Below are 23997 nucleotides of genomic sequence, written 5' to 3' on the forward strand. Positions count from 1 at the left end.
TTTGATAAATTAAATAGTATAAACACTACACACAGTTATGATGATTATTCTATAGTTGATTTTCTTACAATAAACATAGTCTATATTCATTTGGGTAAAATGTAAAGAATACCTAAACGTAATAATGGAACAATAATCGTACTTTTACATTCATAATGGTTGAGTCCATTTCCGCTCATCCGTCGAGTGAGCGACTTCCCCGAAGTCTCGTTCTGTCTTAGTTGGCGAGCTTTCGCTGTTTTGCATACATGATCATAGCATCGGTGTTTTCCTCCAAAATATATCCTCATCTAGAGTTCGGCATCAATGTTAAACCACCTGAAACAACCAAGCATTGTCTGTTGTGGCAGAAATCTTTACTCACGGAAGGGTACTACCACGTTTTTTAGCTCCACATCATCACTATATTGCGTGAGAGGTCAGGTCAACTATGAGTCAGAATCAAAGCGGCCATAATACAAGTAGTAGCTTGTCTAGTGGAGGTACCCTGTCAAGCATGGAAACGTTGCCAACCCAGGACGTTGTCGATGGTGACTTTGATTATGATGAAGCAGAAGAAGAAGATGAAACCACGAAAATCTGGGGCAGACTTTATCCTTTGGGAAAGGGTTTCGAACCGCTCGGTAAGAATGATAACACACCGTGCAGGTAAAACTTTAAATTCATAACAAACCTGGGATAAGTTTGGGACTCTACTCTACTCTTAATCTAGAGAAGTTCGGAATGTTCTTATTATTCGTGTCGCACTCTTCCTATACATGATCTTCAAAAGTTGTCGTAAATACAGCCAACTGACCAATATACCTCTCTGCTCTACACTGGGCTTACGGGATAGGGTGGGGGTACTGGGAATGTATATATTTATAATTATATGGTTTGATATTTTCTAAATGACATAGAGGAAAGAAAACCTGTAAATTAAAAATTCGTCAGTTTGTCAAATATCTTATACTGTTCTTGGCTAAATGTAGATAGTGCGTTAGCTATCCTATTTTACTAATTCAAATTACGGGTAATTTAAAGTATATTCTCATAATTAGATTATTGATAACTAAATTAAGATTCAGGTAATTTATGCATTGAGTCAAATTTGCTAAAATAGCTTGGTTGTTTCATTGGAGTATTTTGTAATATTTGTTTTGAATCACAAAGAAAGAATGTAAAAGGTTATTGCTACCTCCAAAAATTGTGTTTTATTCAGCAAGTGCTTTAGTTTTTATACATGGAAGTATATAACTTTAATTTCAGGTGTGAAGCCTATAGTTCTTGTATTGATCATAACCTGTGGATGGGCTTGATTACTTCAATTTAATTTCAACAACACACATTTGATAGAAATAAACATATAATTGCTTGAAAAGTTAAAATAAGCTCAAATCTAAATGTAGGAGAAAATAATTTTCCCCTTTTTTTCTGCTGGTCTCCCCACCCAGAGTTTCTAATGGTCAACTCCGTACAGGATTCTTTCAAATTCTATTAAACAGACTTGTCCAAAGATGAATACCTGTTTGGAAGAGATTCGTCCTGTGACTTTTCATTTGACACCAAAGATCTCCGCAAGAATTCTCACTTTCAAGCTCTCAGTAAAATACATTTCAGGTTGTACAAGGTAGGTACATACTTGGTTGTACAGTATTTGCTCTATTAGCTTTTAATAGAGCAAATATGGTAATTATATACAATTGAAACAGCATTCATTTTTTACCTATAATGTGTTTTCCCCAATACCATCATTGTGCAAGGAAATCAAATTTTGTTGGGTAATTCATCCTGTGAGCAGAAATGTGCACAGTATTTTCTGGCTGGTTGATTTGTGTTTAGGTACACCACACAAGTAGTACCTGGTACTTCAGAATTGTGCTGTGGTTACTCTGTACTTCATTTATTTTAAAGAAAGTTTTGTCGTTATAACATTGATTTGATTGGTTGAAATATTACTAGTAGTGAGTTGGATGTCAATCATATGTGTGTATTATGTGAGTTATGAGGTAAATCTTGGCTGAATATTTACTTCAATATGATCGTCTTACTGAAAAGCATACATAATTTACAAGAACTGCCCAGTAGTTGGATTCCAGCACAACTGAAACACGTGGGTATATTCCAAATGTGGTCAGCTAATATATTTAGTTTAAACATGCACATTTATGATTTGTTTTGTTTTTTGTTGTACTTTAATACAAATTCACATCTGATGAGTTTTTTTAGTAAAATGTTCCAGCTTTACTATCTCCTCACAAGGACTAACATATTTGAAAGTTTAATATTTATAACAACAAATCTGATTGGTCGATAACTTTTCAACATACACTCTCATAAATAGACTTGCCGCAGGAGAGAGAGAGGGGGATGAAAATCATGAGAGCAGAGAATGCTGTTAGTAGGAAAAAGATATACTGTTTTGCAGCAAGACTGGCATCACTGTCGGCTAATATAACTTGGTCACAAATCAGCTACATGCAACCTCTGAGAAATATGGGTAGATAAAATAATTGTACTTTTTGTTACAGGAAGACGGTCATGTTTTTATTCAAGACAAAAGTTCTAATGGTACATTTATAAATGGAGACAAAATAGGTAAGATATGACAATTGGGTACAGCTGCATAGTTTAAATTCACATTCATTGTCTCGATACTTGGATATACATACTTTTATATATTATATAAGATATGCACATGTTAGTCATACTGTTCTGGTCAGGACAAGATGTGTAATTTGCATTCTGATTTGCATATTTGCATATATTAATACATTATTAGGGAGTGATGAGAACTTGTACATTATTCCTCAAATATTAATTCAACATTTTCAAACTTCGATTATAACTGAAGAAATTCAAAAATTCATCAGTTTGAAACTTGGTGTATGTGTGGGGGTGTGGGGGTCGAGTTATGTGGGGAAAACAAGATAGGTAAATGACATGATAATTTGCAAACCTTCATCCTACTCAACTAAGATGTACACTACTGTTAGCTGAGTACAGCAGTTATTACTCTATAGTTCACTAATCAAAACACCGACCTCCACACATTCTTTAAATAACCTTATAATTTCATCATTGAAAAAATCACGAAATATTTCATGGTGATCCTCATGGGTTCTTTATGAGTTATGATGTCTTGCAAACATTCTCAATCTATAAAATAGCTAACATTTCTAGTGATTTGCAGTATATTTTTGACTCTCGGTAAGCAAGTTAGCCCCTGGGTAAACAAGTTTGCTCCTTCGTAAACAAGTTGCTTGCCCCTAGTTTGGTAAACAAGTTACCCCTGATTAAATAAGTTTACCACCCCTGGGTGTTCAAGTGTGCCAAACCTAGGAGGACAAGTTGGCCCCTGGATAAACTAGTTGCCAACCAAATTTTTTAAATGTATGTTCTTGGAAAGAGTTCCCTAAGGACCAACCCTTTAACACTTCATCCCCAATTTAATTGTATATACCCATCTGAATAATTATATGTGTTCTCAAGAGGGGCATATACAATTGAATTTGCACTATAATATGTAATTTGCATATGTATATTTGCTATGGCAATATTAACATCTTAATCAACCTTAATCAATCAAAGTTTTTGTATGTAAATCCACTGATGATAGATTTCTATGTGACTTTTGTCTTTTTTTAGGCAAAAATAAAAAGCAGGCGCTTGCTAATAATGATGAAATAGCACTGGCTATCAAAAAAAACAGGGCATTTGTTTACATGGATAATGAAGGAGATCAGCAAAATTTACCACAAGATATGAAACAGAAATACACACTGTCAAAGTTACTAGGCAGGTGAGCATCATCATTATCAGACAGAAAATAGCTGACTAGCAGCTGTTTTGTTTTCATTATCAAATTCAAGATGACTGTCTAACAACCATTGCATTGTAATCAAATCCAAGATACCTTGATAGCAGCCAATGCACAGCCATTATCAGATCTAAAATTGCTGTCCAGCCATTTGCATTGCCATTATCAGATCTAAAATGGCTGCCCAGCCATTTGCATTGCCATTATCAGATCTAAAATGGCTGCCCAGCCATTTGCATTGCTATTATCAGATCTAAAATGGCTGCCCAGTCATTTGCATTGCCATTATCAGATCCAAAATGGTTGTCCAGAAGCCATTGCATTGTCATTATCAGATCCAAAATGGCTGTCGCACCATTTGCATTGCCATTATCAGACCCAAAATGGCTGCCCAGCCATTTGCATTGCCATTATCAGATCCAAAATGGTTGTCCAGAAGCCATTGCATTGTCATTATCAGATCCAAAATGGCTGTCGCACCATTTGCATTGCCATTATCAGACCCAAAATGGCTGCCCAGCCATTTGCATTGCCATTATCAGATCCAAAATGGTTGTCCAGAAGCCATTGCATTGTCATTATCAGATCCAAAATGGCTGTCCAGCAGCCATTATTGCATTGTTATCAGACCCAAGTTGGATGACTAGCAGCCACTGCACCATTGTCATCAGATCTAAGATGGCTTACTGTCTGCTATTGCATCCTCATTATCAGATCCAAGATGACACATTTAGACTTTAGATTTGAGATTTTTTACAAGGTTTTACACAAAATACCATATGTGTATGTTGTGAATCATTTTCTGTAGGGGAGCTTGTGGAGAAGTCAGATTAGCTTTTAAGAAGGGGACTACCAAATGCGAGAAGTTTGCTGTAAAAATAATCCAGAAAAAAGTCTTTTCTATTGGAGGCAGTGTCCGGAAAGTAAGTTCAGTCTTCTTGTATATTCTGAGAAGATAGATAAGAGAATACTTCTGAAGTCTATTGGCCAGGCTTGCTGCTCTTGAGTAAAAATAATAAAGCTATGAACAAACAGAAGAGATGTGTAGAATAAATTTTCTTTGTTTGTTTGTTTGTTATTACTTGTAGGATAACAGTAACACAGTGAAAGAGGAAGTGAATATATTGAAGGAGTTAGACCATGTAAGTTTCATGACATTTTACTACTAATATTGATCTGTGATTGATTGATTTATGGTCAAAGCTGAGTGATTTAGAAGTGAATTGAAATGCGCAAGGTAACAATGCCCGCCCTCCCAAACCCACCCACCATTGTCTCACACCTCTGTTATTCTTTGTTAGTTAAAGTTTATTATTGTACATCTGTCACTGTAACGCCATAAGTTATAGCGTGCGTAATTTTGTGGTATTTTACGGGGTATTTTCATCATACCATATTAGGAAATGCAAATTCCAAATATGGAATGATTACGTGCGTAAGTGTCCTCTAATAATAAAAACAAACATGGCTGCCACCAGAGTTTGACCTGACTTCACACAAAGGAGTTTGCTGATTCTGTTCTAAACATTTCGAATTTCGGCATTCCCATGGTGTATCCTTGGAAGGAAAAGATGTATAATAATAAAGTTATTACGACTATACCTCAAAGTATGCACTCGGACAGTACGCTGCGCATTGACCTCCGCTGCACGTCAGTCGATACTCCAGCTGTACTGTCTTCGTGCATACTTTGAGGTATTCTCGTAATAACCTCATATTATTTATGAAAGCATGTAATGATGAATATGTTGATTAATGTCTTTAAATTGTGGTATCCAGTGTTTTATTTGTTACCATATTTTCTCTATCATAAGTCGAGGGGCCTCAGCATATATTTTTGATAAAGAAAATAGTCAGAATAAATTCATTTTGATTATGGCAAACCTTACTCTAGCACCAGCCTTAGCTGTCTTCTTAAAAAACAGCTATGGAACAAAACAGCAACAATTATCAGTGTATTAGGCCACATTTTGTGTTCATTCTATATTCTGTATTCACCATTGGCTGCAAATTGTCTTTTTTTGTTTTTGACTTGTTTTATTTTTTTTAGCTCCGCTGTCGACTTTGTCGAGCGGAGCTTATCATATGAGTGATTGTCCGCCGTCTGTCGTCGTCGTCGTCCGTGTCAATGTTTTACTTTTTCGACATCTTCTTGAAAACTACAAGCCTAAATGCTTTGATACTTGGTGTATATGTACCTTGGGTAGACCTCTCTTAGGTTTGTTCATTTCATGTTGATATCTTTAATTCTCTAATTTTGGTGAATATTTTTGTCATTTTTGGTAAAAACTGATATTTTCGACTTCTTGTTAAAAACCGCAAGTGCAATTGCTTTGATACTACATATATAGGTACTACATGTGGACCTCTCTCAGATTTGTTCATTTCGTGATGATATCTTCAATTCTCTAATTTTGGTGAATATTTTTGTCATTTTTGGTAAAAACTGATATTTTCGACTTCTTGTTAAAAACCGCAAGTGCAATTGCTTTGATATTACATATATAGGTACTACGTGTGGACCTCTCTCAGATTTGTTCATTTTGTAATGATATCTTTAATTCTCTAATTTTGGTGAATATTTTTGTCATTTTTGGTAAAAACTGATATTTTCGACTTCTTGTTAAAAACCGCAAGTGCAATTGCTTTGATATTACATATATAGGTACTACATGTGGACCTCTCTCAGATTTGTTCATTTTGTAATGATATCTTTAATTCTCTGATTTTGGTGAATATTTTTGTCATTTTTGGTAAAAACTGATATTTTCGACTTCTTGTTAAAAACCGCAAGTGCAAATGCTTTGATATTACATATATAGGTACTACATGTGCACCTCTCTCAGATTTGTTCATTTTGTAATGATATCTTTAATTCTCTAATTTTGGTGAATATTTTTGTCATTTTTTGGTGAAAAGTGATATTTTCGACTTCTTGTTAAAAACCGCAAGTCCAATTGCTTTGATACTACATATATAGGTACTACATGTGGACCTCTCTCAGATTTGTTTATTTCGTGATGATATCTTCAATTCTCTAATTTTGGTGAATATTTTTATCATTTTTGGTAAAAAGTGATATTTTTGACTTCTTGTTAAAAACCGCAAGTCCGATTGCTTTGATACTACATATATAGGCACTACATGTGGACCTCTCTCAGATTTGTTCATTTTGTGATGATATCTTCAATTCTCTAATTTTGGTGAATATTTTTGTCATTTTTGGTAAAAAGTGATATTTTCGACTTCTTGTTGAAAACTGTAAGTCCGATTGCTTTGATATTACATATATAGGTACTACATGTGGACCTCTCTCAGATTTGTTCGTTTTGTGATGATATCTTCAATTCTCTAATTAATTTATTTTGGTGAATATTTTTGTAATTTTTGGTAAAAAGTGATATTTTCGACTTCTTGTTAAAAACTGTAAGTCCGATTGCTTTGATACTATTCATATTGTTCATTTTCTAATGATGTCTTCAGTTCTTTAATTGAAATGTGCATTGCTAACAGCGGAGCTATCTCAGCCGATAGGCTGCTTGTTTAGAAAAGTTATTTTTTGTTTTCTTTTTTAGATTGTAGTTTTTTTTAAATTTCTTTCTGTAAGACCCTTTTTATCTTTTCCTAAGGATTTTATGCGTCTAATAAAAAAATAAAAAATAAAAATAAATATAAAATTTGGGAAAGTAAGGGGTGAGGTGAGGATTACCACAGGAAAGATAAAAAAAAATTGTTTAACATTGTAACCATGTTTCATGGCTTAACAGTCACATTTTTGGCATTTCAAAAGCTACCACTCAAAGAGGTATTGAAACTTTGGGTTCATAGCAGGTAATAACTGAATAGAAAACGTGTGAACCATGTTGTGTTGTTCACCATTCACTGTGAAATTTATGTTGAGTCTCCCCGTAAAGCATAAACCAAACTGCCCTTGTCAGGGTCATCACACACTTCCAAAACAGTCGCGATTTTTATGCAATGAAACACACTGTTTACATGCATATTTAAATAAATGTTAACCCTTCATCAATGCGGTAAAAATCATCCTGTGCTTCTAACTGTGCATGACCTCAACTTGTCCCTCAGGGAGGGAAGTGCGGTTTTATAATGTTTGTTATTTGTTTTCTCCAGCCATGTATCATTTCAATTGAAGATGTCTTTGAAACAGATGATGTGCTGTACATTATACTTGAACTGTGAGTTCTGATTATTGAGATTACTCTATTACATTATTTTTCTTGTAATAAATAACATGGTTATACTACTGTAAAATGACTATTATAAATTTTCACTGGGTTTAAATTTCCCCGATTCACCTTTTCGGGCATATTCAGTGGGTTTTAAGTTCACGGTTTTATCATTTAAGATAATGTGTTCTATGCTAAATTTTACATATTCACTGAGTTTTATTTTAGCACATTTTCCAGTCAGCGAAATAAGCAAGATTAAAACCTAGTGAATCATTAACCCTTTTACAGTATGTCTCTTGCGCATGTACCTAACCTGCTGTGACTTAATGTTAAGCTTGTCCACCCAACATTAGAGAGAGTGTGGGTTGGACTCCGGTGGCCAGTTCTCCACTCAGCTTGTAGTGTTCAGTGTGAAAATATAAAATTGACTATCCTATTCTCAGTGTATGTAAAGAAATCGCAGTATTCTTGTCACAACGTGTCACGGATTACCGCATAATGGCTTAAATTAACCTTCATTCTAGATTCTAGTGGATTTGCCCGTTGATGTAATATTGTCATAACCACCATTACTGTGGACAGGAAGCAAATTATAAATATTGTATCTGTTACTAACGGTAATTAAAGTGGCAATAGCTCGGATTTGGAACATTTTTTTTTAACTAGAAATATTGTTTTGGACACAATTGCATGGGCAAAGTGACCCTATACAAGGCTAATATAACATAAAATGTGATATGAAAACTGAGGGTTGAGTAGCCGCCATTTTGTTGAAATCCGTCACGTAATGGGGACCATGGAAAAATACAGCACATGACGCACACTTTTATTGGAAATAACATATCAAATCATCAATGATAGGATTAGCCTCGCAGGATGACAGCGTATTTGAAATTTCAATAGATGACACCCTCTGAGATCTATACACAACCCTGCGGCCATATTTTTTCACCTGAGTGATTTAAGTACAACAACAGTACATAACGTGTCCACATTTTCGCAATGGATTACACAGGAAATGGTTTATTAAAAATAAAATTTGGAGAAAATAGATTGATAGTTACAGCTTTTCCCATTTAAAGTATTGTTGTTGTGTCTCCTAGACACAGTGTCTAATCTACTATTCATGTTTCAGGGTTGAGGGTGGTGAACTATTTGACAGGGTAGTTAACTCAGGAAAAATTGATGAATCAACCGCCAAATTAATGTTTTATCAAATGCTAGTGTCAACTAAGGTAAGCATTACTGTAACACTTACTGTTATTGTTAGATTGTTGTCAAGTACATGAAACAACCTCACTTTAGATGGTGGTAATTATGTGTACCTGTAATATGAAGTATGATTCATGTATCAATGGAGTTGGTCTTGATTATAACTGCCATCGTACTCTATAAATGAAAATGGCATCTAATCTGCAAAGTGTACTTATTCAACATCACCTCACCTCTCTATCCCTTGTCAGGTCCTGTATTAAAGTATGTTTCTTTTGTTTTATGCCATAAAAGTATGCTTTCACCAACTCTGATTGAGCACATGTTTTACATGTCTGAGCATAAATATTTGTACTGAGGTCAAATAAACAAATTCTCTCGATTCGTGCACATGTTTGTGAGGGAGTGTATTTACATGTACATCAAGTTTGTGAATCCGTTGTTTCGTTGGGAATGTTGTACCTGTTTTCTCTGGTGAGCAAATTGAGGTTGTAAGACCACTATATCCTGCATTGATAGATTCTTTTCATTATTTCCGCTGAATAAGTAAATCCAGTTACCTATTCTAAATCTACTGTTTTTTTCGTTGAAAATAAATACACTTAATCAATCATTCGTAATACGGCTGCTACCATGGTAATGATCGTCATAGTGATTGAAAAGTTGGATAGTCTGTTACAAATCATACAGTTGTTATGTTCAAACTACACCATGTACTGATAAAATAACAATCTCCAATTTACCTTGCGTTCATAAAGTTGTTACTACTTGGCTCTTAGAGATACATCACACATGATTTGTTGAATTGGGTCAATATGTAAATGAACTCCTAGATCTACCCACAGCAGTATACAAGTCATCTAGATTTATACAATATCAGCGTAAGGGTTGTTTGAGCATCAAGAAAGATTTTGTGTAAGTGGTGGGTGGTACGATTCATTACAAAATTCATGTTTATCTTGTTCTTGTTTGCAGTACCTCCACGATAGAAGAATTACGCACAGGGATCTCAAGGTAAGGGAGGTTGTTATCATTTCATAGTTGGTTTGTTTTAGTGACATTTATTCTGCTGCTCATCTTTTAATATATGCATACTCTATTTGCTTTATGAGTAGTTTACGCCCTCATAGTCATACTGAGTCATTTTTCAATGAGGTAGCGTACTATAAATGCCATTTTTGTTTTATGTGCACTTCTTTTTAGAGATGCGCTTCTAATAGAGTAAATATAGCATTCTTTATATATAGAAATAATAATAAACAATACATGTTGATTAGCCAAGTCTATTGTATGCAAATTAACCTTTTCACCACCAGTTCCCTCAAATTCACAAAATAGTCCTGTTTATAGTCTGCACTTTCCTTCAGAAGACTGGAACAAAAAAAAAACATAAATTTTTTTGAGTAAAAATTGAAAATTTACTAAAATTTTGTCTGCTGGCTCCAAAATTAGTGTTCATTTCCAGAAATATTGATAAATAATAAGAAAAAGGTGCAGACACATTTGGGCGAGAAAGTCTGGTGGTGAAAAGTTTAAGGTTGACTATTCTTCTAGTTTTATTGTGATGATACACACTGTTGTCGTAATGTCTAGAATCAGTGTTTTCAGTATAATGTAAACATGCTTCTTTCAAGCCATGATTGTGTCTTCTTTTGTACATTTCTCTTTTATTGCATAAACAGAATACAAAGCCCATGGCTGATCATAATCCATAATGTGTTGTTTTTTTCAGCCAGAAAACGTGCTGCTTGCATCAGATGCCCACGAACCTTTAATCAAAATAACAGACTTTGGCTTATCCAAGTTTGTTGGTGAGCATTCATTAATGAAAACACTTTGTGGTACACCAACGTATCTTGCACCGGAAGTGTTAACTACAGCTGGTATGGGTGGATATGACAAAACTGTAGATTGTTGGAGTCTTGGAGTTATACTCTTTGTTATGTAAGTTTCTATGCATTAAACTACTGTAAAATCTGTATTAGAAGCTGTGGCTTCTATTAAAATGGTACAATGCAACAGTGGGAATGTGGCTCCTATTAGAGCATCTACACATATGAGAAATGATGAATTTTTGGTTCTCAATTATTCAAAAAGAATGGGTGCGACTTTTATTAGGGATGCGGCTTCTAATACAGATTTTACGTTACTATCATTTTGCCAGTTTTGACGAGTTCCAGTTGTGAAAATGTTGGCAGTGTGGAATGACAGAATCTAGTAAACACAGGACTGTCATGTAGTCCCGAATATGGTTAGCAACTGTTGCCTGACACACACACATGCACGCACGCACATGATGATGGTCATCGCGCCACACATGTTTGACATCTGTGTTGATAAACATTGCTTTTCCCACAATTCAATGCACTCTTCTAATGGAATTATGAGAACCGGTACGTGTACTAGTTTTGACATGGGCATGACATACATTAATTACTGTCGATGACTTTACCTAGCTTGGTAAAATCTTAATTTGTACTTGCTGGTCCGTGCAAAAGTTGCCATCTTTGTTCATAAGAGACCCATATCTTGGAACCATGCTTTAAAAATGGTTATTTATAATTGATAGTACATTCATGCTGTACATCGGATATTACTAAGTTTAGATGAGGTCTAATGTAACAAGTGTCTCTGTTCTCTCTCACAGGCTTGGTGGGTATCCACCGTTCTCAGATGAGATAAAAGGAATGAAACTACATGACCAGGTTCTTAATGGCCATTACAGTTTCCCAGTGCAATTCTGGAGGAATGTGTCCCATGATGGTATGAACTCTATTTCTGCAATATATGTAACTGTATTGACAAGTCAGCTGGGAATATATTTTATTACTGGCAGTGTTCTCCACAGGAAACTAGCATATAGCAAGGATAATTTGACTTTTATTTTTTACTCTTGTGTTTGACACTCTTGTGTTTGTGTTATCATATGATAATGGGCAATGAAAAAGCTGTGCATTAATTACATAATTCACATAAATTAACAAATTCCTGTAATATTTCAAGAACCACTATACAGATTGATAAAACTTGTCTCATAGATAATCTTGGATTATTACAAGACAAACAAATAAAATGAATGGTGGATTAATATTATTGATTTGTTTGAAACAGGAATTGATCTTATCAAGAAACTAATGACTGTAGATCCAAAACAGAGGTTTACTACAACACAAGCACTTAACCATATCTGGTTGAAAGATGAAATTATGATTAAAAAAGCTCACAAGTTAATGTACCCTGAAGCGGACCCCAAAACAAACCCCAAAAATGAATCAATGATGCCTCCTCCTGCTGCTCCGGTAAGTACTTATAAGGCTATCACAAGAAAAGTTGTAGATGTATGTATAATATGAGGTTATTACGAGGATACCTTAAAGTATGCACGAAGACAGTACACAAAGACAACAGTTGACTTGTTACCAGGGGAACACAATAAATGACCTGCATGTAGTAACCATGGTCAACATAACAGCTGACTTGTTACCAGGGGAAACATCAGGAAAGAGTGAAACATTTCTGAAAAGACTTTTAAATTAGAATACTTATGATACATTGATGAATGCAACATGTGACTACCTGATACTCTTTTATCACAGGTATGTGTTGCAAAGAAGAGACATCATCCATCAACGGACAGTACAGATAGTGAAGACAGCGTATCAAGTACTAAAAGACCATCGATGGATGATGACAATGAAAAGACGCTTAATAATACGGTTTTTGTTTAGGTGTTGATCTTTGCTGTCAATAGCATAAATTTTTATTCTAAACTATTCTAACAAGTACACATGGATGCAGTGTCCCTAGGGGTGTACCGTTCTGACAAGTATCTGGCAGATGAGTTTGGAAGTGCAGAGTCTTTTTGGGGTGTACCGCTAGTATGAGTAATATATCTATATTAAAAATTATCTTCTATTTGTCATCCTTTGTATGGCACCAAAATATTATAATTCAAACTCAAGTGCACCTTTTGAAATGTCCATTTTAATAGGGTGCTTTCAGTATTGTTTGATGCCGGTTCTAGAGAACAATTTCCAGTTTTTCTTGGTCAGTGCTGTATATTGGTCAGTCCTCTTTAATGAATGAAGAGAGCATAGCCTGCTCCATTGTTCAACCATAGCATTAATTTGTTCCTGGTCAGTTGTCCTAAATTTTGTTATACTATTACCAGGGTATTTGCATTACAACCTGTTGTCTTTTTGCATTAATGTTGGTTGTGTTTACACTTTTAGTATTGCGTTCTCAGAATTTTATTTGAACAAATTCAAATTCTTCACTTGATTAGTTAAAATATTTTTTTTATATCTAATGTAGACTTTGGGGCTCTTATTGTCAGATTTGTCACAAACTCAAACACTGACAAAAGAATTGAAACTTGAACAGTATGAATGTATGGAAAGTCAGTCAATTATTGGCCAGTAGTTTTGTATAAAGGAGGGGGGGGCTATATTTTGTACATATTAATATCCACTAACAGGGTTACTTGTGTGTTGGCTGCAGGTTTATGGAGGACCAATATTTTTTAAGAACAATTTTAGTGTTTATTCTATTTTTATTTTTTTAATTTTCTTTATGTAAATTCAGCCCATAGCAAAAATGAGTACGTGATTACAGGTATTGCCTGCATAAGAAATTCATACTTTCTGTAGCAGTAGTCATGGTAAGTTGTAATTTAAAAGCATGTTCGTGACAGGGTACACAAAGGTATGAAGTGTAAAGCGATCTGGAAGAATAAACATATATTTTCAAGTTTCCACTCTGTGTCTCTTTGTTATGATATGTTATGCATGTTCAAACATGCATGCCTTCCATATATGGAAGCCTATTTAATTTCAGGTATACTGTATTAGCTTATATGATAGAAGTACTTATAAATCAAACATTGAATCTATTGCATAATGAATCATTACTTTATTTTGATCATAGACACCCTTGCATGAAAATCATTTTGTTGAGTGCAGTTAGGCGATAGAAACTGCTAAACAGAGCCACTCTTCTGCTCTTGATCTAATTTTAATTGGATTAGCTGTTAGGTAACTATGACAATTGGGGCACAGATAAGTATGACCATTTCTTGTATGCTCTGACGGGTGTATCAAGGATATGGCATTGCTTGTTTCAGATATGAAGATAAGACGTGCCATTAAATACCAAAAGAAAAAAAAATCACAATATTGTTGAATTCCAGGGTATTGTCCTATGTTTGCAAAATTATCATTCCAATAAAGAAAGTCTATGCTATTCTGATGTACATTTTAATTGCAACCAACAAACCTATGAATGTTTTGCTCAAATTTGTTTTGTTCATCATTTACATTGACAAATTAGTGAAAATATAATTTCCAACTTGTTGGTTTTGCATCTTTGTCTGTCAATAACTGCTATTTTGTAAACTGTCAATTCATATATCGATAAACCTCAGTTCCTAATTATTTTTTAAAAACCATAGCATATATAAAATAATTTCCCAATTGTTTTTATAAAATCTAAAAGCGAATTTTCCAGTACAATACTTGTTGTACAAAACATTTATTTTGGGCTATTTTAGGTGTACACATCTATTATACTTGGTACTTGGTTGGCTATACAACACCCAGTCATGTGATGCATGAAATCTGAATCATTATTTACAGTTTTGATTCTTTTGCTGCCAGTCTCTTTTGTCTCATCTTGTATATTGGTGTGTGGAATTGATCAAAAAATGGCTGTAGTCTTGACCGCACTCTCTCAATCCATGCATTAATTTTTGGACTGTCTGGAGCAATATCTCGACCTGAAGCAGTCAGCTGCAAGAACTGAAAAAAAATAGAACAAGCATTCTGCTGTAATACAATAAAATGTCATCTTTTGCAGCAAAATAAATTTGTGAAATTTTTCTATGTAATGGATTGAATATTAGTAATTCAGGAAGAATACAAGAAATGCTTTTTCAGACAATTATTGAAATAAATAAGTAACACTACTTTATTTCCAAAAGAATCAAATTTAACACTGATATACCAGGTAATGGACATCATTTTGCAATATCCAATTTTGTCTGGAACTGATGTACTATCGAATCTTACCTCTGGTACTGCCATTATATCCGCAAGAGTGATGTCATCACCACAAAGAAATTTCTGATCTTTCAAGAATATTTTCTCAATTTTATCCATTGTGTTGTCAAATGCAGCAACTGCTTTTTTTAGTCTTGGCTGGTTTATCTCTGTGCCCCTCATTCGTGGAATAAGCACCTAAAAAAATATTGAAATTTAATGAGCTTATGTTTAAGTTAAAGGCCCAATTCACTTACCCTGGGCAAGTGTGAATTGGAGGTGTGGATATGCTAATGAGTGCTGTTAATCACTTGCATAGCCTATGACTCATCCTGTTTCAGCGGTCCAACATCCCGTGACTTTGATTGACAGTTAATTATTCAAGATTAGTAACGCGCCTTTCCCCGGTTCATGTTTTTGACTTTTATCTGCCAAAATCTCAGCTCGTACACTATTGTCATAAATACTACACACAGTCACTGCTGTGATATTCATAGTCACATGCACCCACTTTGGCACGACATAATCGACTTGTAAGTTCAAGAAAACGTGTTTTTACCGGAGCTTGGCTGGAGCTGTTTACTACAGCGTGACAAGCAAGGAAATAATCCCTATTGTTTAGGAGCGTATTTATAGTATACCTGGGCCTTTAAACTATGCAATTATCAACAGCAATATTGCAGATATTGCTTTGTGAAAAAGTATGTGTGATATCAGCAGATATTACACTACTGTCAATAACCAATACAAAATGTATATGGTATAGCAGATATTTGTTGACACTTAATCCCATCAATATCCCAGATTGTTCAAAAATTAAAAGTAGAACATTACAGATGAAAATATCTCATAACATTATGCATGCATGACTAAATATATACCTCAACCTCTGGCCACAAGGAGCAACTGTGGAGCTAGTATCGAAACATTGAAGTTCAATAATTTGGGTTTAGGACAGTAGTAATACCAAGATCATTCATTGGGCTAGGTTAGGACAGTGCCAGGGATCAAAATTGTGAAAAGTAGCCCTTGTTTCATAAGTGGGGTTTATATTGTATAGAACATTACTGGGGAGGGAATTTAGTGTTGAATTCAAAAACGATATTTGTTTTTTAAATTATTCTCACTGATAATGTTCAAATTCTTAAAAAGCAAGAGAATGTAAAGACATGCGATTGAGAATATTACCTCAGTCCAGAATACAAATATTGCATCCTTTCTGGTGTTACCATGGTGCCAAGCGAGATACTCATCCACTTTTGCCCTCTTCTGCAGATCTCGTGGATACCAGTGATCTGCAGTGTTGTATTTCGCTGCCAAGTACTTCAAAATAGCAACGCTGCAATTAAGATGTGAAGAAGTGTAGTTTCAAATCATTACTGGATAGTTTAAAAAGAATTAATTTCAAGAATTTCAGTTGCATAGCTGTAGCTCTTCGTACCTTTCTCTGAGACAGAACAGACCATCTTTTATTGCAGGCAATTTGTTCTCTGGATTAATTTGGCTGAACTCTTCTGACATGTGCTCCCCTGATAAGATGATCAATTACAAAAACACAGGAGTAATTCAAATCGTCATAAAAAAAATAACATCTCTGTGAGTTAGATGTACTCCCGGGGGGGCTACTTGCATAGAAGTGCAATACGGGTATGTGCCGCCCGACTGGGTGTCATTTCACGTTATTTTGTTTAGAAGTGGGTGGTCATTCATCAATGGTTTAGTTTAGAAGTATGTAGTATTTATTTACTTTTTCACAGATCCTTATATTCAAAGCCAAATACCGGAAAAAGCTGAATAAAATGCATCACCCGGATGCGCTCACTTGTTGCAAAAGTTGTGAGCTGGGTGTTTTTTTTTGCTGTAAACACTTGTGTTTAGAAGTGGGTATATAAATAGAAAAAAAAATGGTTTAGAAGTAAGTATGGTTTACGAGAGGTGGGCTGCACACCACTACCCACTTAATATGGAAGTAGCTGCGGATCCGTAGCTCTATCTTGCGACTGACAACTGTTTTACCTTTTTCTTTATTACTTGGACGTCTTCTTTTTAAATTTTGTATGCCAGATACCGACGACCAAAACGGCCCTCAGGGGGCTATGATTCCACAGCTAATATGGAGGTAGTCCCCCGGGGATGTACTGCATAAATATGTTAAAATTTAAATTGACTGCTATAATTTCTCACAACTATTCAAATATGTACTATGATTTGTATACACCAACGCCCAAAACGTATTGTAAGACCTACCTTTGCCAATAGATACGACTTCCTTCTCGTACGGTATACCGTTAACCTCACAGAACAACAACACCGATCTACATGGTTGCGACATTACATCGTAATACACTGTTAGGACCATTCTCAATCCAAATAAATGAAACAAACCACGAGCAGTCCTGTATCTTTGTTTAGGGGTTAAAATGCACAGCAGAGTGCAGTTCACAGTCTAACTGCATGTCGAGGGGTAATGTCCAACAAACTTTCAACACATACTTTGTACTGACATGGGGTCAAGATAATCAGGTGATCAAAACACATGATTTGTTCCGTTCACCACGAAGAGGGCGTTCTACTTCAAATTCAATAAGATGTGGATTTGGTTCGTTCATGGTTCACTCACGTTTACTTCTTTTTTAGTAACCGTGGGTGCACAGTCACCTAAAATCCAAATAAATCGATCAGTTTATTTTTTTATTATTTTTTTCCGATTTTTCATCGCTAGTAATGGAGCAACGTAATAAGAAACGTCATATACATAAACAACAGTTACTGATAACGATTGACAGTTATGGCTACCCTCATGTTGTTAGGATTGTTATCGTGAAAAATACCACTTACCAACTCAATATATTTTGTCAAAAAGTTACCAAAAAAGGACTACTCAGTGTGTATGGAATTTCATAAAGATGAATGTGAAAATACTAGTGGATAAATTTGGTATGCAAGCAGGTTTAGTGGAAAATGCCCACCGGGTAAATATTGGTGAAGTAGCCAAAACAGAGAACCGGCCCTACCCAAGACAAGTATTGGTGAAGTTCTTCAGTCGTCTAAAGAAAGAAGAAATCATACGAAAACAACGAATTGCGTTAAAGGATACAGGAATATATGTAAAACGGGATATGATTATTGAAGACTTTCAATTGAAGAAAACATTGAACGCTGTTATTAAACGTGCTTACGATGAGGGGAAACGACCTATTTTTCGAAGAGGCGTGCTGTACATTGATGGAAAGAAGTATTCGCCTAATAAAGATGATGTGGTGTAAAGTTATAAAGTTATAAAAAAAAAAAAAAAAAGCTTTTGAATTTTATTGAGGTATGTCTTTATATATGATTTAATTATCAATTATGACGAAATAAGTGGTAATTACTTACAGTTTCTTTCCCATGTGGGATGTAATATTAAGTGTAAGTGACTCCAGACAAACTAGTTATAGCTATATATCCGACATGAGGTAAGAAAAAAAACACTGTTGAGTTTTATTTAATTATGCATTTATATATGGTTTATTTAGCAAACTGTTTATGGTCTTTTTTTTAGGGTTGTGCCAGACTGGCAACATAACTTTTTGCTTAATGACTAAGTCAGTGGTAATTAATTTACAGTTTCTTTCTCGTGTTGAATGTATCATCTGATTAAGTGTAAAAATTTTTAAACTGGTATCATAATTTTAGTTGGGGTTGTTGATACAATAATATGGCACTGAGTGTGTTATTGGGATGTGAATTATGATTCACGGAGCTGCAGCACTATTGCATTATTACATATTTTGTCAGCAATATTTAAGTGCCAATAATATTTCTTTTTCCTTTTTTTTTTTTTTTTTTTTTTTTTTTTTTTTTTAAGAGTTATTAAGAGTTTGTTTTCAGGGGTGGGTGATACCAAGGTGGGAAATGGATGCACATATGGGGTTAATTCCTTGAATTGCAATATAGAGGGTTCAAGCTGAAATACAATATATAGTGTTTTCATGTTTCGTCTGATATTTCTGTGGTATTCTGCTGCTGTAAGTAATGCACGATTTGTTTCGAAATTCAGTATATTGTGTGTATTCCAGGGTTATTCGTTTTTTGCTAAAAACACCCCTATTTTTTTAGTGGCAGAGTCGAATAGTCTCACTCCCACTGGGAAATCTGCATTGTTGCTTGAATGTGAGTTAATTAAACACCTTTTCCAGACCGGCGAAAGAGTATACAACAGCCAATTTTAACAGCCTATCACGTGATTTTAGTCTGAATGTCAACATGAAGAGGCTAGTCCATTTTACGCAGGAGTAATTGGGAGAAGAAAATGTGAGGGATAGTATCAACAGAGATGTGTATAGTGAAAAGTAATATCTATCCTTCATTTGCATCTCTGAGCATTTCTGTTTTAGTATATTGGTTTGAAAATGTTGAACTTGCATGATTTGCAATGTGTTTTTTTAATTGGGACTCCCCTATTGATCGAATCCCGGGTTTGAACGAGAACGGCACACCACGTGATTCGTTTGAATACAATGCTGATGGCAAACATGCCGTGTTACTGCAGTACTGCACTGACGGGATGACTTACTGGTACTGCATGCTACAACTTCGCTTGTGATGTTGCATGTTAGCCATGGATTACATGAATCTTGATTACCAGTCAAATGTTGCTCATTTGACGTTGGTAATCTTTATTTGGAACTGAGTAACTTCCTGGTACTTCGTACTATGATAAAAATCAGTCAACATACATCAAGTTCTCTCAATCGTAGTATTCCATGTGATGTACACCTAATATGCCAAAAATGTTGCTGAACGATTTGAACTGAATACAAATAGCAGACGAAAATTTGTTTACAAAATAAAAATACTTCGGTTGCCAATGAAAACCGGTAAAAAACAAGCAATATGTTTTCGGCTGTTATCATGGAAGGGACATGAACGTGAAGCTAACGTCTGTTTATAACTAAAACCGGGCACCTTATACGAGGTTCGCAAAATAACATGGCAGTCATTAGAAGTCACTTTATTTTATTGTTAGGACGTATTCAGCCGTTAAATGTATTATTTCCAACCGTTTTGCGATAGTATTTTCTAGATTGGAGACAGCATTTACATTTTATTCAAAGTTCAAAGCTGCGTTGGGATTCCGTTGACAGTGGTAACAATGTCGGCGCCGGTGATCTCTTACCAGTGCGCAACGTAGCCAAAATAAAAGGCATGATCATTTGGGCACTGCTATTACAAGACTTTGGCTGTTGCCATGGTAGCGGGTGGGTCAGGATTGTTTTTCCAATTAGTGATGGTACGACCTGCCTGTCAAGTATGAACCGTGACAAAATCAGCTAAGCCAAACAAAATCACAGAAGAGTTAAAAAGCCATTCCTGCTGAACAGCTACTCTAACTTCGGGGTCAACTTTCTCATTAATGAAAACAGATATCAAAAATTCAAATAGTAACTTTTTGCCCACACTCAAGCCGAGTACAATAAGCTATGTCTGAGGTGTTGTATCACAGGGAGTTGGACAAACTGATGTATTTTAATAAATTATTGAATAATAAAATGTTATATAACTTTTCTTTTACCCCCCTCCCCTTCCTGGTATTTATTTCAAGTATTTTTGTCAGGTTCAAATCGTTCACCAGCATTTTTGGCATGTTAGATGTACATCACATAGAATACTAGGATTGGGAGAACTTAATGTTTGTTGACCACCTGGAATCTGAGTTTTATAAATCTTGAAGGGCTCTCGGAAGATCCACCCGCTGCCTAGACCCGCAGTGAAATCTCCGATTAATATGGAGCCGCAACCATCAACATCAATATACCATGAGGTTTCTGTTGGCGACGTTGCGGCGTTACTCGGTTCCAAATAAAGATTACCAACGCCAAATTAGCAAAATTTAACCGGTAACCAAGACTCAGTCCATCCACGACAAGCAAGCAACATCACAAACGAGGTTGTAGTGTGCAGCTCACGAGTCAGCGACGACCGATTTCAACGAAAGTCATTCCGTCAGTGAAGTACCGCAGTTGCACGGCATGTTTGCCAATGCACAGATCTGTGGAGGAACTTTTAACTTCAACATCAACCGTGTATCGTAGTCGCCCAGTTTAAGTTCTGGTTCTGTCGTGGTCCCAACTAATGGGCGACAGTCGTCGTGTCGCGTCCTGTTCAATATGGGACTCATAGCGACGTATACAACGCGTGTAAAATACATTGTTTATTTACATGAAATTCGAACACGCGCTGCGCTACGACCACCGCGTTTAAACATCCACGAGTTATTTATTCGGACAATGACTTAAATTAGACGTCTGATTATTTTATTTTCACACGTACAGCGACACGCGTTCTACACTGACAAGCGTTGCTAGGTCGCAGCACTGTCTTGGAGCATATTAATGGGCAATTGGGTTCCCCGATCTAAATTTCTATCCCGGTTTGTTGCACGTTCTTTTTTTAATATGAAATAATCAAATATGGGACATGTGTATAATAACAGAACCCCACACCCTCCCCGTGGCTTCGCTCGTGAAAGTACGGCAGCAGGATACACCGCATCACTCGTGAAAATAACTTCCATACGCAATGAAAGCCACGGGGAGGGTATCTGTCATAATACTTCATTATCACTGAAAACATTTTTCCCCTGAAATAAATTCCAGTGAATATGCCATTTCCCTCATACTCTATTGAGACACAGCGCAGTGAAAATTGGATTCACATGTAATGCTTGAAAACATGTCAGAAAAAATAAATTAAGTGAAATTCTACGTGACTTCATAATAGTTGGAAATGAACACATTACACCCGACCCTACCACTCTATATACAATGTAAACTACACCCCAAAACATCCTTTCACCCACAGTTACTACCGTGTTTCACCAGTGTATTCTATTTGACGTCAGGAGAAATTGAAATAAACAAATTAATTATAATTTCAGCCTCTAGTTGACCACTGATTAAATAAACTACCTCGTCTTTATGTCAACTTGCAGTTATTCGTTGCCTACACCAGTGACTTCAAAATATATGTTTCAATCCCAGGAATTTCACTCGCTGTTAATTGCATGGGAGTGGCAGTCTTTAATGAATTTCTATTGTCATGTCAATTTCTTGCGATTACTCGAACATTAAGCTGTAACCACATACCGCCTAGGTGCTGTAACTAAATCCTGGTGTAAGCACCATATGAACTATGAACAATGTATGTGAAGCCAGCTGTGGGGTATATTCAATCCTATAGATTTCTCATTGTTTGGTAACTATTTGCTGCAAATGCAACAAAAATCAAGATAAAAAATATTACCCACACAGTATTCTACAGGTTACTTGTCTCTTTATATTTAGTTTTATGCGTCATTCAAGATGGCGGCCCCATATAGTAAATATCGTATTTATTTTATTATCACGTGTGCGCCAGCTGACTGTGTCTACATGTAACCACATCAGTGGGACTGTGATGTAACCGTGACCCAGGTTCGAATAAAAATGGTGCTGGCATGTTTGAGAAAAGTCAACATTTTTCATAACGTTTTGACTGAAAATTGCATAAATATATTGCATATGGAACTTCATATGTTTTACTTTTCCATCTAGTTGGAATAAATGATTTATGCATACTTGAGAACTGGTGAAAATATTTTTTTTACCAAATTGATTTGCTTTTCATAAAAAGATCCCTCTATGAACAATACTTTAATAAAATCATTAGCATGGGAGCACATCTGATGGTACCAATCTGCCATAGATTAGAACTATATTCAAAGGTTACATATGCAACAGTTGGCTTATATGCACTTCTATTTGAGATGTTCTTTTAATACAGTAACCATTTTCACAATATACTAAGTAATATTTATGAATCATTTTAAATTATTCTAATAATTTTATGCAAGTCATTATATAATGAACATATAATATAATCACCGCAACTAATTTACAAGATTTTTATAATATAATATAATATAATATAATATAATATAATATAATATAATATAATATAATATAATATAATATAATATAATATAATATAATATAATATAATATAATATATATATTTTGATCAGAAAAATGCTTGATACATATAAATTGTCATGAAAGATATTTTTTGCAAAAATTATAATCAAAATTTTTGTGTACATGTATGGTTAGATCATACAAAAATTTGAAATGGTGTCATCCAAACATGTGATCAGTCATGTGACAGTCATAAGACCATTCGTGTGGCCGGCCAAGCATGTTGAGCCTGATCGAAGACAACAATCAATGCAAACATGCTTTACAATTTTGATTGTTTTGTTAGTCCCCTGTGTGCGTCCGTCCGTCCGTGCGTCCGTGCGTCCGTGATCACCTGTATCTCGAACATGCATGGACCGATTAAGTTCAAACTTCACTCATACATCACACATTATATGGGACATATGCACATGCATTTTTTTCATGATCCGATTAACGATAGCCGAATAGCACATTTTCACCATTCCGGACCCGGATCTCAGTTATGCATGGACGGATTTTGTTCAAATTTGGTACATACATTAAACATAATAGGACCTTGATGCACGTCATTTTTTTTTGTGGATCGGGTTCGAAATGGCCGACTGGCGGCCATTTTGTTTTAAAGAATTCAGTTCTGGATCCGTATCTGAGACATGCTTGGATTGATCGAGTTCAAACTTCACACACACAAGGTACATCATGTCACAAATATGTATGTGCATTTGTTTCATGATCTCATTAACGATAGCCAAATGGCGGCCGCTTTAAGGCCGAAAATGCATTGA

The 23997-nt window shown here is 35.3% G+C and overlaps 2 protein-coding genes across 2 annotated transcripts; one reads left to right on the forward strand and one right to left on the reverse strand.

Annotated features, from left to right (window-relative positions):
- The first annotated feature begins 176 nt into the window (after nt 1–176).
- On the forward strand, nt 177–13957 carry LOC100372241 (serine/threonine-protein kinase Chk2-like). Its single transcript, XM_002739391.4, has 13 exons — nt 177–623; nt 1485–1609; nt 2511–2577; nt 3628–3781; nt 4608–4722; nt 4888–4941; nt 7931–7995; nt 9125–9224; nt 10177–10215; nt 10934–11145; nt 11849–11964; nt 12313–12500; nt 12798–13957. The coding sequence occupies exons 1-13, from the start codon at nt 431–433 to the stop codon at nt 12927–12929; spliced, it is 1560 nt and encodes a 519-aa protein (XP_002739437.1). The 5' UTR covers nt 177–430; the 3' UTR covers nt 12930–13957.
- Nucleotides 13958–14092: 135 nt separating this feature from the next.
- Nucleotides 14093–17744, reverse strand: LOC102807002 (glutathione S-transferase theta-1-like). Its single transcript, XM_006822282.3, has 5 exons — nt 17484–17744; nt 16678–16765; nt 16425–16575; nt 15267–15434; nt 14093–14996 (listed from the first exon to the last, which is right to left on the reverse strand). The coding sequence occupies exons 1-5, from the start codon at nt 17593–17595 to the stop codon at nt 14829–14831; spliced, it is 687 nt and encodes a 228-aa protein (XP_006822345.1). The 5' UTR covers nt 17596–17744; the 3' UTR covers nt 14093–14828.
- Nucleotides 17745–23997: the final 6253 nt, after the last annotated feature.

The sequence above is a fragment of the Saccoglossus kowalevskii genome, chromosome 16, assembly GCF_978046115.1.
Source record: "Saccoglossus kowalevskii chromosome 16, keSacKowa6.1, whole genome shotgun sequence".
NCBI lineage: Eukaryota > Metazoa > Hemichordata > Enteropneusta > Harrimaniidae > Saccoglossus > Saccoglossus kowalevskii.